The following is a 13,490-nucleotide window of genomic DNA, read 5'->3' as shown; positions in this document are numbered from 1 at the left end:
CATGGCTTTGCCAAATATTATCACGTAGCCAGCATCTCCAGCACCTGGACAGGCTTTTCCATGGTCATGTTGGAGAACCTTCTGGACTCCCTCACTCCACCAGGCCAGCCACTCTGCACTCTGTAAGCACTAGGAATTTTCTTAAGAGTCACTACTACAGTAGTGAACTGCAAAGAATATAGTACGGTTATGGTAGGAACTTACCGTAATTCTAGATGTTAAGGGTAGATTCAGTACTGCAGTATTAGTACATTCCCTTCTTCCTCTCTGTCTGTTAAGATCCCCTAGCTTTTAATGGGTTTCTAGTCTGTTTGCTCCCACTTTTTCTATTTTACCAGGCATTCTGCTTTTCAGGGTTTCAGCAGCTGCCTGGAGAGACATATTTTAAAATCACTCTGGTTGTGACTTCCCACTTGGGATGGATCTTCCTTGGGTAGGTTGTGCTTTATCTCTAGGGCACAACCTGCACCTGCTAAGGCAAGAAAGCACCAAAGACAATGCCAGCTGGCACCCCTTTATACCACCAACATCCTTATGTCAGTGTGAAGTGGAGCTAGCTGGGTCTGAAGGGGGAAGTGATCTGGAAACTGGGCTGGCTGTCAGACTTCTTTGGGTAGGAATTTAAGATCCAGTCATGCAACAGTGAATCTTCTCAAACATTTACAATTATGATAACTTCCTAATACAACTGTGCTTTCTTCTCCTTTTTCAGGGTTAAGAAAGGCAGGCGGGGACGAAATACAGACGAGGATGGAATGCTAGACATGTTTCATTGCCCATATGAAGGCTGCAACCAGGTTTACATTGCACTCAGTAGTTATCAGGTACATTGCTGCTTGTGTTTTTTAATGTGGGTAACTTGTTAAATTTTAGTGTTTTTCATTTTTTGTAGCAATAGTGTCGTTCATGTTAGTATGATATTCTTGATTATTGCTGTATTTCTCATATGTTCTTCTCACAAATAGTGCCTGTCCTATACCTTATGAGAAGTTAGTCCTTTGTTTTGTTTTATTTTTCATTTGGCCAGGGAAGCACAAAAGCTGTCTTTGTAAATTGGATCTGCTTTTGTGATTTATCTATTATCACTGTTTGTTGGCTATGCAGGAACACCCCTTTTCCATTCTTGATTACATTTGCATAGCTTTTCAACTTAGTCTGGAAGTTTATTGACCTGACAAGTAGATATCAACTGTTTTCTCCAACAGTGAGAGACAGTCAGATCACATGAAAAGGTCTGTATTTTTTTTTTTTTTTGCACAGAAAGTACATTTTTCCTCTTCTAAGTTTCAAGTGTGTCCTCCCATGATTTGTTAAAAACAGTAAGTGGTAGTGCTACTCACTGTACATTTAGTTTCTTAGCTCAGGAACAAATGACTGCAGTCCTTTAGTTTTGTGTAGCCTCATTATTGGCATCTTTTGAGGACCCTTGTGTGATTGTTAGTGGGTTTCCACCTGTTTTAGAACACTTCATGTTATGGCACAAGGTACAGGATATGGAAAATTTTGTCTTGTGGCACAAGGCACAGGTTATAGAACACTTTGCCTTATGGCACAAGGCACAGGTTGTGGAGCACTTTTCCTTATGGCACAAGGCACAGGTTATGGAACACTTTGCCTTATGGCACAAGGCACAGGTTGTGGAGCACTTTGCCTTATGGCACAAAGCACAGGTTGTGGAGCACTTTTCCTTATGGCACAAGGCACAGGTTATAGAACACTTTTCCTTATGGCACAAGGCACAGGTTGTGGAGCACTTTTCCTTATGGCACAAGGCACAGGTTGTGGAGCACTTTTCCTTATGGCACAAGGCACAGGTTATGGAACACTTTGCCTTTTGGCACAAGGCACAGGTTGTGGAGCACTTTTCCTTATGGCACAAGGCACAGGTTATACAACACTTTTCCTTATGGCACAAGGCACAGGTTATGGAACACTTTGCCTTATGGCACAAGGCACAGGTTGTGGAGCACTTTTCCTTATGGCACAAGGCACAGGTTATGGAACACTTTGCCTTATGGCACAAGGCACAGGTTGTGGAGCACTTTGCCTTATGGCACAAAGCACAGGTTGTGGAGCACTTTTCCTTATGGCACAAGGCACAGGTTATAGAACACTTTTCCTTATGGCACAAGGCACAGGTTGTGGAGAACTTTTCTTTATGGCACAAGGCACAGGTTGTGGAGCACTTTTCCTTATGGCACAAGGCACAGGTTATGGAACACTTTGCCTTTTGGCACAAGGCACAGGTTGTGGAGCACTTTTCCTTATGGCACAAGGCACAGGTTATACAACACTTTTCCTTATGGCACAAGGCACAGGTTATGGAACACTTTGCCTTATGGCACAAGGCACAGGTTGTGGAGCATTTTGTCTTATGGCACAAGGCACAGGTTGTGGAACAGTTTGTCTTATAGCACAATGCACAGGTTGTAGAACACTGTCTAATGGCACAAGGCACAGGTTGTGGAACACTGCCTTATGACACAAAGCACAGGTTGTGGAGCACTTTGCCTTATGACACAAGGCACAGGTTGTGGAGCACTTTGTCTTATAGCACAATGCACAGGTTGTAGAACACTGTCTAATGGCACAAGGCACAGGTTGTGGAACACTGCCTTATGACACAAGGCACAGGCTGTAGAACAAATTGTCTTGTGGCACAAGGCACAAGTTGTCAAGCTTTTGATGAATGGGAGTAGGGAAGACATTATTAAAAAAACAGAATGACCATGTAAATGCAGCCTAGACCAAATGGAATTCTAAATTACATTTTTTTATTGTAAAAATGTGGTTGTCTTGTTTCAGCGTGTCTTTTATGAAGTGGCAATTCTGTTTCTCACACCGTGCATTAGAATCCATTTCTTTGTCAGGCAGATGTTCAGGAATAAGAGATCTGAGCTGACTTCCTAACTTTTGCAGTTAGTCCTTAAGACCTGGTACTATATCTTCTCCAGGGGCCCCAGACACAATTCTGCAGGCAAGGGAACATGAATGCTGATAGTGGTGCAGGTATTGGTAGTTCTACAGATGCCACTGGGACAGGACCACAAGATCGAGAACACTGTTGCATAGTATCATTTGTAAGGGTCTGAATTCACTGCATATGGGTATCTGCCCATCTGTCCTAACATCCAGAGCTTGGGACATTCCCTACACAGGTTGGTCTCCTCTTTATGTCAGTAGCATCAAAGTTATGCTGGATAGAAAGGAAAACAAAGACCACTCTGCCTGCAGTTCTTTTTGCCACAATGAAGGCATTTTGGAATTATTTCCATAGATCTTACCAAGGCAGTTTCCAGAGTGTTATGTTCTTATTTTGAATTTTTCTTTCTATTTCTTATTGCAAGTAGTTTGCTTGTTATTGATTTCAACTCAGAGTGTTTTACTTTTCCTGGAATGTGCATTCCTTAGGATGTTATTCGTATTTCACTGTTGCAGTCATCACATTTGGGTTATCTGCTTGCAGTAGCCCTCAGTTGGCCTGATTAACAAAGTCTTGCGTCCTGCGTCGGTTGCTGTCCCTTCTTCCATGACATCAGGTCGTCAGGGGAATAAAACATGCAGCCGACGCCATTACATCAGTCTTTCTTGCAGTGTGGTGCCCGAAGCAGAAGCAGTTCGCAAGTGCCGGTCGGCCGACTCCTGAAATTTTCGTTTTTGAGTTTCAGAACCAAAGTCTTCAACTAAAGCTAAGTACCACGTTGGGGAAACTTTTTCTTGCTCTTTACCGATATCAGTAAAAGTTAATAATTGCATTTCTTGTGGAAAGCAAATACCTCACAAAGATTTTCATTTGTACTGTATTCCTTGCCTAGGCTTTGACCACAACGTACCTTGCTGTCGGTTTTGTGCTTTATTTAATCAACGCACTATCCGTCGTCTGTATATTTTCACCTCTAAATATTTCGGTTCTCGGTTCAATTATCCAGAAATGTCGTCGGTAAGCCATCTGACTATCGGAATTCCGAAAAAATGCAAAGATAAAGACAGAGGCTGTCTAGGTCCAAAGCTGCTGATGACACTTCTCCTAAGCTATTCGCCAGTTCGCCGGTACTCAGTGAGGCGCTTTCGCAGCCCCTGATACCCGCTACTCCTAATTCGCAGGCCTCTACTGAGACCCATTCGGACTCCGGTATGCTGCGAGATGCTTCAACTGTGGAACCTGCGGATGTCTCTACCTTGGATAGGTCTGGAGCCACTGTGCGGGCACCGGCTTCTGAGGGTGTATTCAGGCCTACAGACTTGCATATTAAACCGATGCCTCCTTCTCCTTTAAGGCCTAAACCTCGAACCATGCCTAGAAAAACGACACCCAGACCGCATGCTCAGGCCTCTATGCCTAAAAAACAAATGATAAGGATGGCTGAAGATCTTGTAACTTTAATCAGGGGAAGCCAACCACCCTCTTCTAAGAGACCTAGGACTGAAATTGTTTATGAATCTTCTGACCAGGATTCTGATTTTTCTGATTCTTCTAATGATCTGGATTTACTTTTATCTACTTATCAGGATTCTGATGCAGAGGACTCTATTCCCTCTGCTTCCCCTCCAGGGGATTTCTCTTTTGGTGAAACCTTGCACACTCTAAGGGAGCATTTCCACTGTGAAAGCCAGGATTTCTCTGATTTGAAAAAGAGGCTTAGGGATTTCTTACTCTTGCCTCAGCATAGGCCTTTAGCTATACCTCCTGTACTAGACATTGTTGATGCCTTTTTGGAATCTAGTTTGGCCCCTGATTCTTTGCCTCCTGCTCCCAGAAAACCTGACAGATATTGCAGGGTTCCTGATTCTCAAGTTCCTTTTTAAAAATCCTATTGCGGATTCAGAGACTATTTCACAGGGACCCAAGGGCATTAAGGCCTCTACTGCTAAAAACTCTGCCCCTTCTGATAGAGACTCCAGGGCGCTGGATAGATGGGGTAAGAAGGTTTACACTTCTGCAGCTTTGGCCATTAGGGCCTTAAACTGTCAGTTTCATATGTTAAAGTATCAACAACATATTATTGGATTGCTTAAACAGAAAATGATATTGATTCCTGACTGTGCTGATAATGAGGAATAATCCAGGGCGCTGGATAGATGGGGTAAGAAGGTTTACACTTCTTCAACCTTGGCCATTAGGGCCTTAAACTGTCAATTTCATATGTTAAAGTATCAACAACATATTATTGGATTACTTAAACAGAAAATGATGTTGATTCCTGACTGTGCTGAAAATAAGGAATTACAGGATTTAATGCATTCTGCTGAACAGGCTGGAAAACATACTTTGCAATGTGGGTTTGATTTTTTAGAGGCTTCTTGCAGGGCTGCTGTCACTGGGTCTGTACTCAGAAGGCATGCTTGGCTTAAGGAACAATTTTTGCCTGATCATGTTAAAGCTAAACTGTTGGATGCTCCCTTAAATCAGGACCGCCTGTTTGGCAACAAAGCTGAGGAAGTTCTTAAAAAGATGGAAGATAAAGCTAAATCTATGCAAACTGTTAAAGATTTCTTACAAGTTCAGCCTCCAAGATTTAGTAGGCATTGGCCCTCTAAGAATTGGTCCTTTCTGGCTCCTTCCAGGCCTTCTCTGTCCAAACCCAGACACAGCAGAAATCCCAGGTTTCAGTCCCAGGGTACGCACCAGACTAAGCAGTGGGGCACTTCCGCTTCCAAATCTGGGAGTAGTAAGACTCCCCCCTATGGAAAACTGTCTTAGTGACTTGATTTTAAAACTTCCAAGCACTTCTCAACTGAATGCTCCTTTAGGGGGAAAGATTGGTCTGCAGGCCAAAAACTGGGAACTCATTACCTATGACAAATGGGTTATAAATATAGTGTCCCAAGGATACAGATTTCACTTCCACATATTACCAACGCCAAAAGGCTGGCCAGGTCTACCCCCAAATCAGTGGGCAGAGGCTCAAAAGCAAATACTCTCTCTTTTAAACATAAAGGCTGTTCAAACTGTACCAGAAGAGGAAAAAAGACAAGGTTTCTACTCAAGACTTTTCCTGGTACCCAGAAAAGACAATTCATGGCGTCCTATTCTGGACCTGTCTACTCTAAACACCTTTTTGGTGATTCCAAAATTCAAGATGCTGACTCTTCACCAGTTACTTCCTATGCTAGGAAAAGATGACTGGATGGTAATACTCTACTTAAAGAAAGCAAACCTGCACATCCTAATCGGAATATTGCAGAAGAAGATACATACGTTTCAAAGCAGGCTACAATCACTACCAGTTCTCTGCACTGCCCTTTGGCTTATCTACTGTGTCCAGGGTATTCACAAAGTGCCTAGCCCCAGTCCATTGCATTTTGCAGGCTTAGAAATATTCAAATATATGGATATATACATATATATATATATATATATATATATATATATATATATATATATATATATATATATATATATATATGGACGATTTTTTAATTCAGGCACAAAGCCAGGACATACTTTTGAATCATCTGGCCTTTGTACAAAGGGTGCTAACTTGTCTGGGGTGTACCATAAATGAAAAGAAATCACGCCTGGTACCCTGTCAACAAATCATATTCCTGGGAGCAAGCTTGAATACAACTTCCCAGATGGCTTTCGTCACGCCAGAGAAACAAATTCATTTGACAACCTACTTCAAACAAGTGGCCACAAAAACCCTACTATCTGCAAGGCAAATACTACAAGCCTTGGGGTTCATGGCCTCCTGCATTCTTCTAATTCCATATGCAAGAGTGCATATGAGGAAACTACAGTGGTATCTAAAAAGCCTATGGTGTCAACATTCTCAGGATCTAGAAGCAATGATTCCTATCATACCTTGCCTACGCCTAGAGTTTCTTTGGTGGGCAGAGGCCTGACACCAAAACAAGGGACTACCATTCACACCACCCCCTGCCGCCCAGACCCTAACAACAGACGCTTCAGATTATGCATGGGGGGCTCACCTGGCAGGGAAGTGCCTTCAGGGCAAATGGAACCCAAGTCAAATGCACTTGCATATCAATCAAAAAGAAATGTTAGCTGTACAGAATGCTCTGACAGCCTTCAAGGACCTCATTCTTCCAGGATAATTAATGGTAAAGATGGACAACACCACTGTTATGTGGTTCATAAACAAGCAGGGGGGTACACATTCTTACCCCCTCTGCAGACTAGCCATGGCATTGTGGAACACAGCCCTGAGCTACCAAGTGCATCTACAAGCTCAATTCCTGCCAGGAAAACTAAATACACTGGCAGACGAACTAAGCAGAAACCTCATGGACCCACACGAGTGGAAGCTGGAACCAAGGATTTTCAACATGTTGACAAGCAAATGGGGGAGCCCAGCTATAGACCTGTTTGCCTCCCCCCAGAACTATCAATTGGACAAAGTTTGCACAAAGACTCCCCACAAACAAGCTTGGAAAGTGGATGCTCTGTCCTTCAGCTCGAAAAAACTATCAGTTTATGCCTTCCCTCCTCTGCCTCTGCTCTCCAAAGTACTATTAAAGATCAAACAAGACAAACCAAGGATGATTTTGATTGCACCAGACTGGCCACCCCAACACTGGTGTACCCCCTCTTGCGCAGTGTGTCACTGTTGGCCTCATTGCACCTGCCTCAGACTTCTTCCCTATTGTCTCAGCAGGAGAACCAGGTTCTGCACCCTCAGCTTCATACACTGAACCTAGCAGCCTGGCTAATTACCTAATCTCTCCATTACCATCCCTCAGTAAACCGGTGATGGATATCATTTTAGAGGCAAGGAGGCGTAGTACTAGAAAATCTTAGGCCGAAAAATGGAAAAGATTCTGTGCCTGGAACCAATCTACCTGCTCAGTTTACCTCAGATTTTACAGTACTTAACTGAGATGCTTCACAAGGCCTGTCTTTTTCCTCCATCAAAATTCACACCTCAGCTCATTATAACACAGAACCTCCCCTCTTCTCTCATCCACTGCTTAAGCAGTTCCTCAGAGGGGCCAAAAATCTCCGACCACCCAGGAGAGCCCCAACTCCAGCCTGGGACCTTAACTTTGTATTGGAAAAGCTCACCTTTCCTCTTTTTGAGCCAGCTGCCACTGTGGATTTAAAATTCCTTTCTTGGAAAGCAGCTTTCCTTTTAGCAATCACTTCAGCAAGAAGGGTATCTGAATTACAGGCCCTCATGGCAGTGGAGCCTTTCATCATCTTTCATGCGGATAGGGTGTCCCTCAGGACCAATCCCTCCTTCATGCCCAAGGTGGTATCCACTGTGGCCCTTAATCAGTCCATTCATTTGCCAACCTTCTTTCCTAACCCACAGAATAAAGGGGAATGGATATTGCACTCTTTAGATGTGCACAGACAACTTAGATTCTATTTGGACAGGACTAAGCCTCAAAGGAAATCTGACCAACTGCTGGTGGCATTTGCTGCAGGGGCAGAGGGGAAGGCTATTTCTAAGCAAACCATTTTCAAATGGATAGGTCATTGCATTCATTTCTGCTATATGCACCATGCAAAAACCTATCCCACAGGGGATCAGACCCCACTCAACCAGGGCTGCATCTACCTCTACAGCCTTTCTCAGAGGTGTCCCTACTAGGGACATCCTAGAAGCTGCTACCTGGAGTTCTGTACATACATTCACCAAGCATTACTCTCTGCCAATTTTCTCTAAATCCAGAGCTGGCTTTGCCACTGCAGTCTTGCATGGCCTTATAGCTGGTCCTAATGCTGTCTAAATTCCTCCTCCCATCCGTAGCTTTTGGAATCTACCCAAATGTGATGACTGCAACATTGAAACACGAAGACCATAGTACAGTCGTGTACATTTACCATAAATGTAGATGTTCGAGTGTATTCACTGTTGCAGTCCTGGTTACCCACCCTCCAGCTCCCTTTCTTCTTTGGGTTATACTTTTACTCTACTTTACTATGCTCAAAAGCTTTTTGGTGTATTTGCATTTTTGTTGGAGGTATAACCTTGTATATTTATCGATTTAATTGCTTCCCATTAGGGGGGCAGCAACTGACGCAAGACCCAAGACTTTGTTAATCAGGCCAACTGAGTGCTACTACAAGCAGATAACCCAAATGTGATGACTGTAACGGTGAATACACTCGAACATCTACATTTATGCTAAGTATACACAACTGTACTTTTTCCAAAGCTGATGGTATCCCTGGAGAAAAATCAATATAACTGCCTGTTGAAAACAGATCTTCTGAAGGATTTCCACTTTCCGTGCTTTTCCTTTCCCTCTATTGGTAGAGCCATCCTCTGGCCACCTGTAACATGCTCTGTAGAAAACTTGAGAATAGCTAAGAACCTTGAGGACCTCCAGAAGCACTAAAAACTCTTAACCTTGAGCCAGAGGATACCTGTCCTTTCAGCTTCCACTGCTTGGGTCAGGTACGACTACAAAATGAAGACCCCCCCCCCCCCAAAAATAAATGTTTTAAGGTAGTGGTCTGAAAGACTGTAGCAGCCATCACAGTTCTGCACAAGTCTGAATACTCCCATTTCCATGCTGGTAGGCCTCTCCCATAGAGTCTGTTTCAAAGCTATCTGTTGTTTTTGAGGCCAGTAGCTGAGTCGTATTGCATTCATAGATTTGCCTCACCAGTTATCTCTCACTGCCTTGTATTTGGGCACTGCTTGCCAGGTATCTGCAATTGCCCAGTGCATGGTGCAGGCTTATGGGGAGGGTCTTTCACCTATTATGTTTGCAAGTTTGGACAGTCCTCTTTTATTTCTGAATTTTGCCATATTGATTTAGCACCTGTCTCTTCCTGGGCAGTCAAACTTATTTTGGATTTAGCCAGCTATGCTGTTCCCTGAACATTGGGGGTCTACCTTCTGTGGATCAGACATTAGGCTTTGGGACTTCAGTCCCTCCAATGCTGACACTAACTTTCCACAAAGAGTTTCTGGTCACATGGCAGAGTAGTAATGTCCCACTGCCAAGCCCACCAAAGAGGAGGGTCTTCCCTTTGTGTCCCTGTGACTTTGTCTGTGAAATTACTGACTTTCTCATCTTACAGTAGAGCAAGTGATTGCTAAATGCTGCTATGCACTTTTATGGGAATTTTCTGCTTTCCACAATGTTGTGTGGCAAGATAATTGGGATATGCAAGTTTGAGGGAGTGCAGGAGGTTTGCCATCATGCAAAAAACAGTTATTTAGAGCTGTCCATTTGTGTTGTAGCATTCAGTTTGATTTGTGATCAGAACATACAGCATGAGTGATAGTGTTTCACTCCTTTATAGTAAAAACTAGAGAAGGTGAGTTCAGAAGAGGACCAGGATGTTGGCCTGCACCTTCCAAATATATACTCTCATGGCGTACAACATGGATAATGATGAAATTGCTGTTGTGTAGATCTCCACCAGAGGATATTTCTATTGAAGGAGACTTAAATCTTAAACATGAGCCTTAGTAGATAATATTTGTTTTTATTTTAGCGACTATTTAGTTACCTTTTCTTCTCCTTCTTTTGTTGTAGTTAGTGCCCGTTTAAGTTACCAGACATCTAACGAGCATCCGTTTTAGTTAGAGGACACTCAAAACCCTTTCTATCAAAACAAAAAGTTGTTGTTTCTGTCTAATTTAGAGGAGTGTACTTAAGCCTTTTGTGTGTGTTGTGTCCTCTCTTTCTTATCATTAGAATAATTTCCTTTTAGCTATGTCTCAAAAGCAGGAAGGGAAGCACTTGGGCTTCAAGAAGTGTGAGAAATATGGAAAGAAGATGCCCCTCACTGATTCACACATTCTGTGTATGTATTGCTTGGGGCCTCTTCATTTACAAGAGTCATGCTCCATCTGCCACGGTTTCAATAAGTTTATTTTAAAAGGCCTACTTAAGACCCCTTTTTCTGAGGCTATATCTCTTGTATCAACAAAATCTGAAAAATTAGACAAACCAAAAAAGTGACCTTCTTCAGAGCCGAGATCCTCCTTGGAGCCGATACAGGAAGCAACCAAACTGTTGTCTCCAAAAGAAGAGTAGGAGCAGACACAACTTGGATTCAAGGTGTCTTTGGAGCAACAAGAACCTTTGGCTTTTGAATTCAGATATAGGAGCCGATCACCTTCCCCTGGAGCCAGTCCATTCTCAGCTCCCATTGCCATTCTTAGCAAGATCCAGGTCACCTACTCTCTTTACTCGTCCACCAGGAGCCTGTCAGATGAAGATGTGGATAGGGTGGTGGAGAGACTATTTAAAATGCCTGCTTTAGCCAAATTATTGTTGGATCCAAGTCCAAAGGCAACAGATCAGACACAGTCTTCCTCAAATTGTTGTTGGATCCAAGCCCAAAGGCAACAGATCAGACACAGTCTTCCCCCTCTGCACCTGTTCTTCCTCCGATCTGTTCCATGGCTTTGAAACTGGAAGATTTTTGACATCCAGCTTGTGTCTGTATTGGGTCCAGAACTTATAGCTTCTTCATATCCGGTATCTGCCCCAAGTGTTTCCGCCTAGTTGGAGCAGGAGACCTCTGTAAGCTTGCACTCTCTGGTCGGGTCCACTGGGGGGTGGTTCGGATCTCACTGGATCCGACCATGCCTTTTGGGCCTTGGCGCGGGTGAGTTCACCTCATACCTCTGCTTTGGAGCTTCCGTCTTCTGCTCTGGAGATGCCATTGGCTCTGGCAACTCGCTTGTCGGATGCAGGGAGTCCTGCCGAGCAGGGGCAGACTGCCTTTAAATTTATGAGGAGGATTCTGACTACCTCTCAGTCTGAGATGCAGTCTCCCTCAGATATTCCTCCCAGCTCTGAACAGGTGTCTTTGTCTTCTTACCTTCCCTGTTAACAGGCCTATAGAGACCCTAGGCCTCAGGATGTCTGGCAGGGGACACCCCCCTCTTCTGAAACCTCCCCAGAATATCCCACTGAGGAAGTCCTTCGGAAGAGGAAATGCAAGAGGAAGCATCTTGCACTCCAGAGAAGTCCTTCACATCAGATACCAACCTTGATGAAAACAGCAGGGTCCTATGGTCACCTCCTGAATATGTCTCTTTTGGAGACATCCTGGAAATTTTAAAGCAGAGAGGTGATTGGAAGTCCACCTCCCCCATTCGGCCAAGGAGCCTTTATACCTGAAGGCCTTCGAGTCTTGCCCTTCAGCCTCTTGGGTGACCCCTCTTTTCAGCAAGCTTGTGGAGTTAGTTTCTCAGAAGACTTGGGAGACCCCAGACACCATAGAACCCACTCCTTGGAGGCCAGGTAAGTACATTACAGCACCTAAGGATAAAATGTTTTTAACAAAAGGCATAGCAATTAATGCCATGGTTGTGGCAGCAGCCACTAAAAAGGAGCTCTCCCAGACTAGCTCCTCTATCCATCCTTTGAATAAGGACTCTAGGACTATGGATAGCTATTGGAAGCGCTTCTTTTTGTCAGTGACCTTTGCTTTCCGGTCACTGAATTACCTGTCAGATTCCCTCCAAGGAGCTGTAGCTGATGTGGCAGCACATAAAGTCAATGCTCAGCTCACCACCCTAAATTTAGTTGTGAACTTGTCGATGAGGCTTATGTCATATGCAGCAAATGGAATGAGTAAGGCAGAGGGTTCAGGCATCTCTGTTAAGAGGCAGGTCTGGATGCACCTTTGCAATTTCGCAGAGCCCTTCAAGTCTTCCTTCGTGAATACCTCATTTGATGGCTCCTTTCTTTTTGTGCCAAAAGTTAGAGATGCTCACCAGGTGTGAACAAGAAGGGAAGACCTAATTTGCCATTGGAGTGTGTTTCTACACTTACCAAACCCTTCCTAAGGGTCAGAGGGGTAGTGGGAAAATGTGGTTCAGAAAATCACAAAGGTCTTTCCAGGACACACAAGGTGAAAGTTCCCCTAGAGGTACAGGGGGAACAGTAATGGAAGACGCTGCCCTCATGGCAGGGGAGGCCCGCAGAATCAGGGCTCCAGGGAATCTTTGGCAGGCTCTTCTTCTGAAAGTGTGCCCGATTGCTCACCTCTGGATGCAGTTGGGGGCTGGTTGTCTCTGCACCAAGAAACCTGGCAAAAGATAAGTGACAAATGGGTGCAACATAATATCCAGAGCATATATCATTCCATTCTCCTTCCCCACTCCTGTAAACAAATCAATTCCTGACATTCCACCCAGTCAAAAGGAACAAGTAACATTAGAAATCCAAAAGTTGCTAAGAAACAGAGTCATCCAAGAAGTCCCTGTAGACCAGAGAGGTTCTGGGGCTTAGTTCCAAAGAAAACAGGGGACTGAAGACCAATTTTGGATCTCCGCATTCTAAACAAATCTGTAAAGAAGGCCAAGTTCCGGATGGTGACACTGCAGGTGATTACTTCCATTCCTGGAGAGGGACAACTGGATGTGCTCTGTAGACCTTCAGGATGCGTACTACCACATTCTGATGGAGAGGCTATCCAGAAGATTCTTGCACTTCCGGCTAGGTGCCAGTCACTACCAGTTTTGAGCTCTGCCCTTTGGCCTCACTACAGCCCCAGAATGTTCACCAAGTGTATGGCAGTAGTAGTGGCTCAATTGAGACGCAGA

The 13,490-nt window shown here is 44.1% G+C and overlaps 1 protein-coding gene across 1 annotated transcript in view; it reads left to right on the top strand.

The window, feature by feature from the left end:
- The window catches only part of ZNF653 (zinc finger protein 653), an 845,378-nt gene that overhangs the window by 612,489 nt on the left and 219,399 nt on the right, over positions 1-13,490 (top strand). Inside the window, exon 6 of the mRNA XM_044084632.1 lies at positions 713-824. Within this exon, the coding sequence (XP_043940567.1) occupies positions 713-824 (112 nt within the window). The remainder of the gene's footprint in view (positions 1-712; positions 825-13,490) is intronic.

Source organism: Protopterus annectens, chromosome 9.part0 (genome assembly GCF_019279795.1).
Source record: "Protopterus annectens isolate FY-2018-M chromosome 9.part0, PAN1.0, whole genome shotgun sequence".
Classification (NCBI taxonomy): domain Eukaryota; kingdom Metazoa; phylum Chordata; order Ceratodontiformes; family Protopteridae; genus Protopterus; species Protopterus annectens.
The sequence above is the reverse complement of the archived record's forward strand: the minus strand, read 5'-3'. Positions and strand labels throughout refer to the sequence as shown.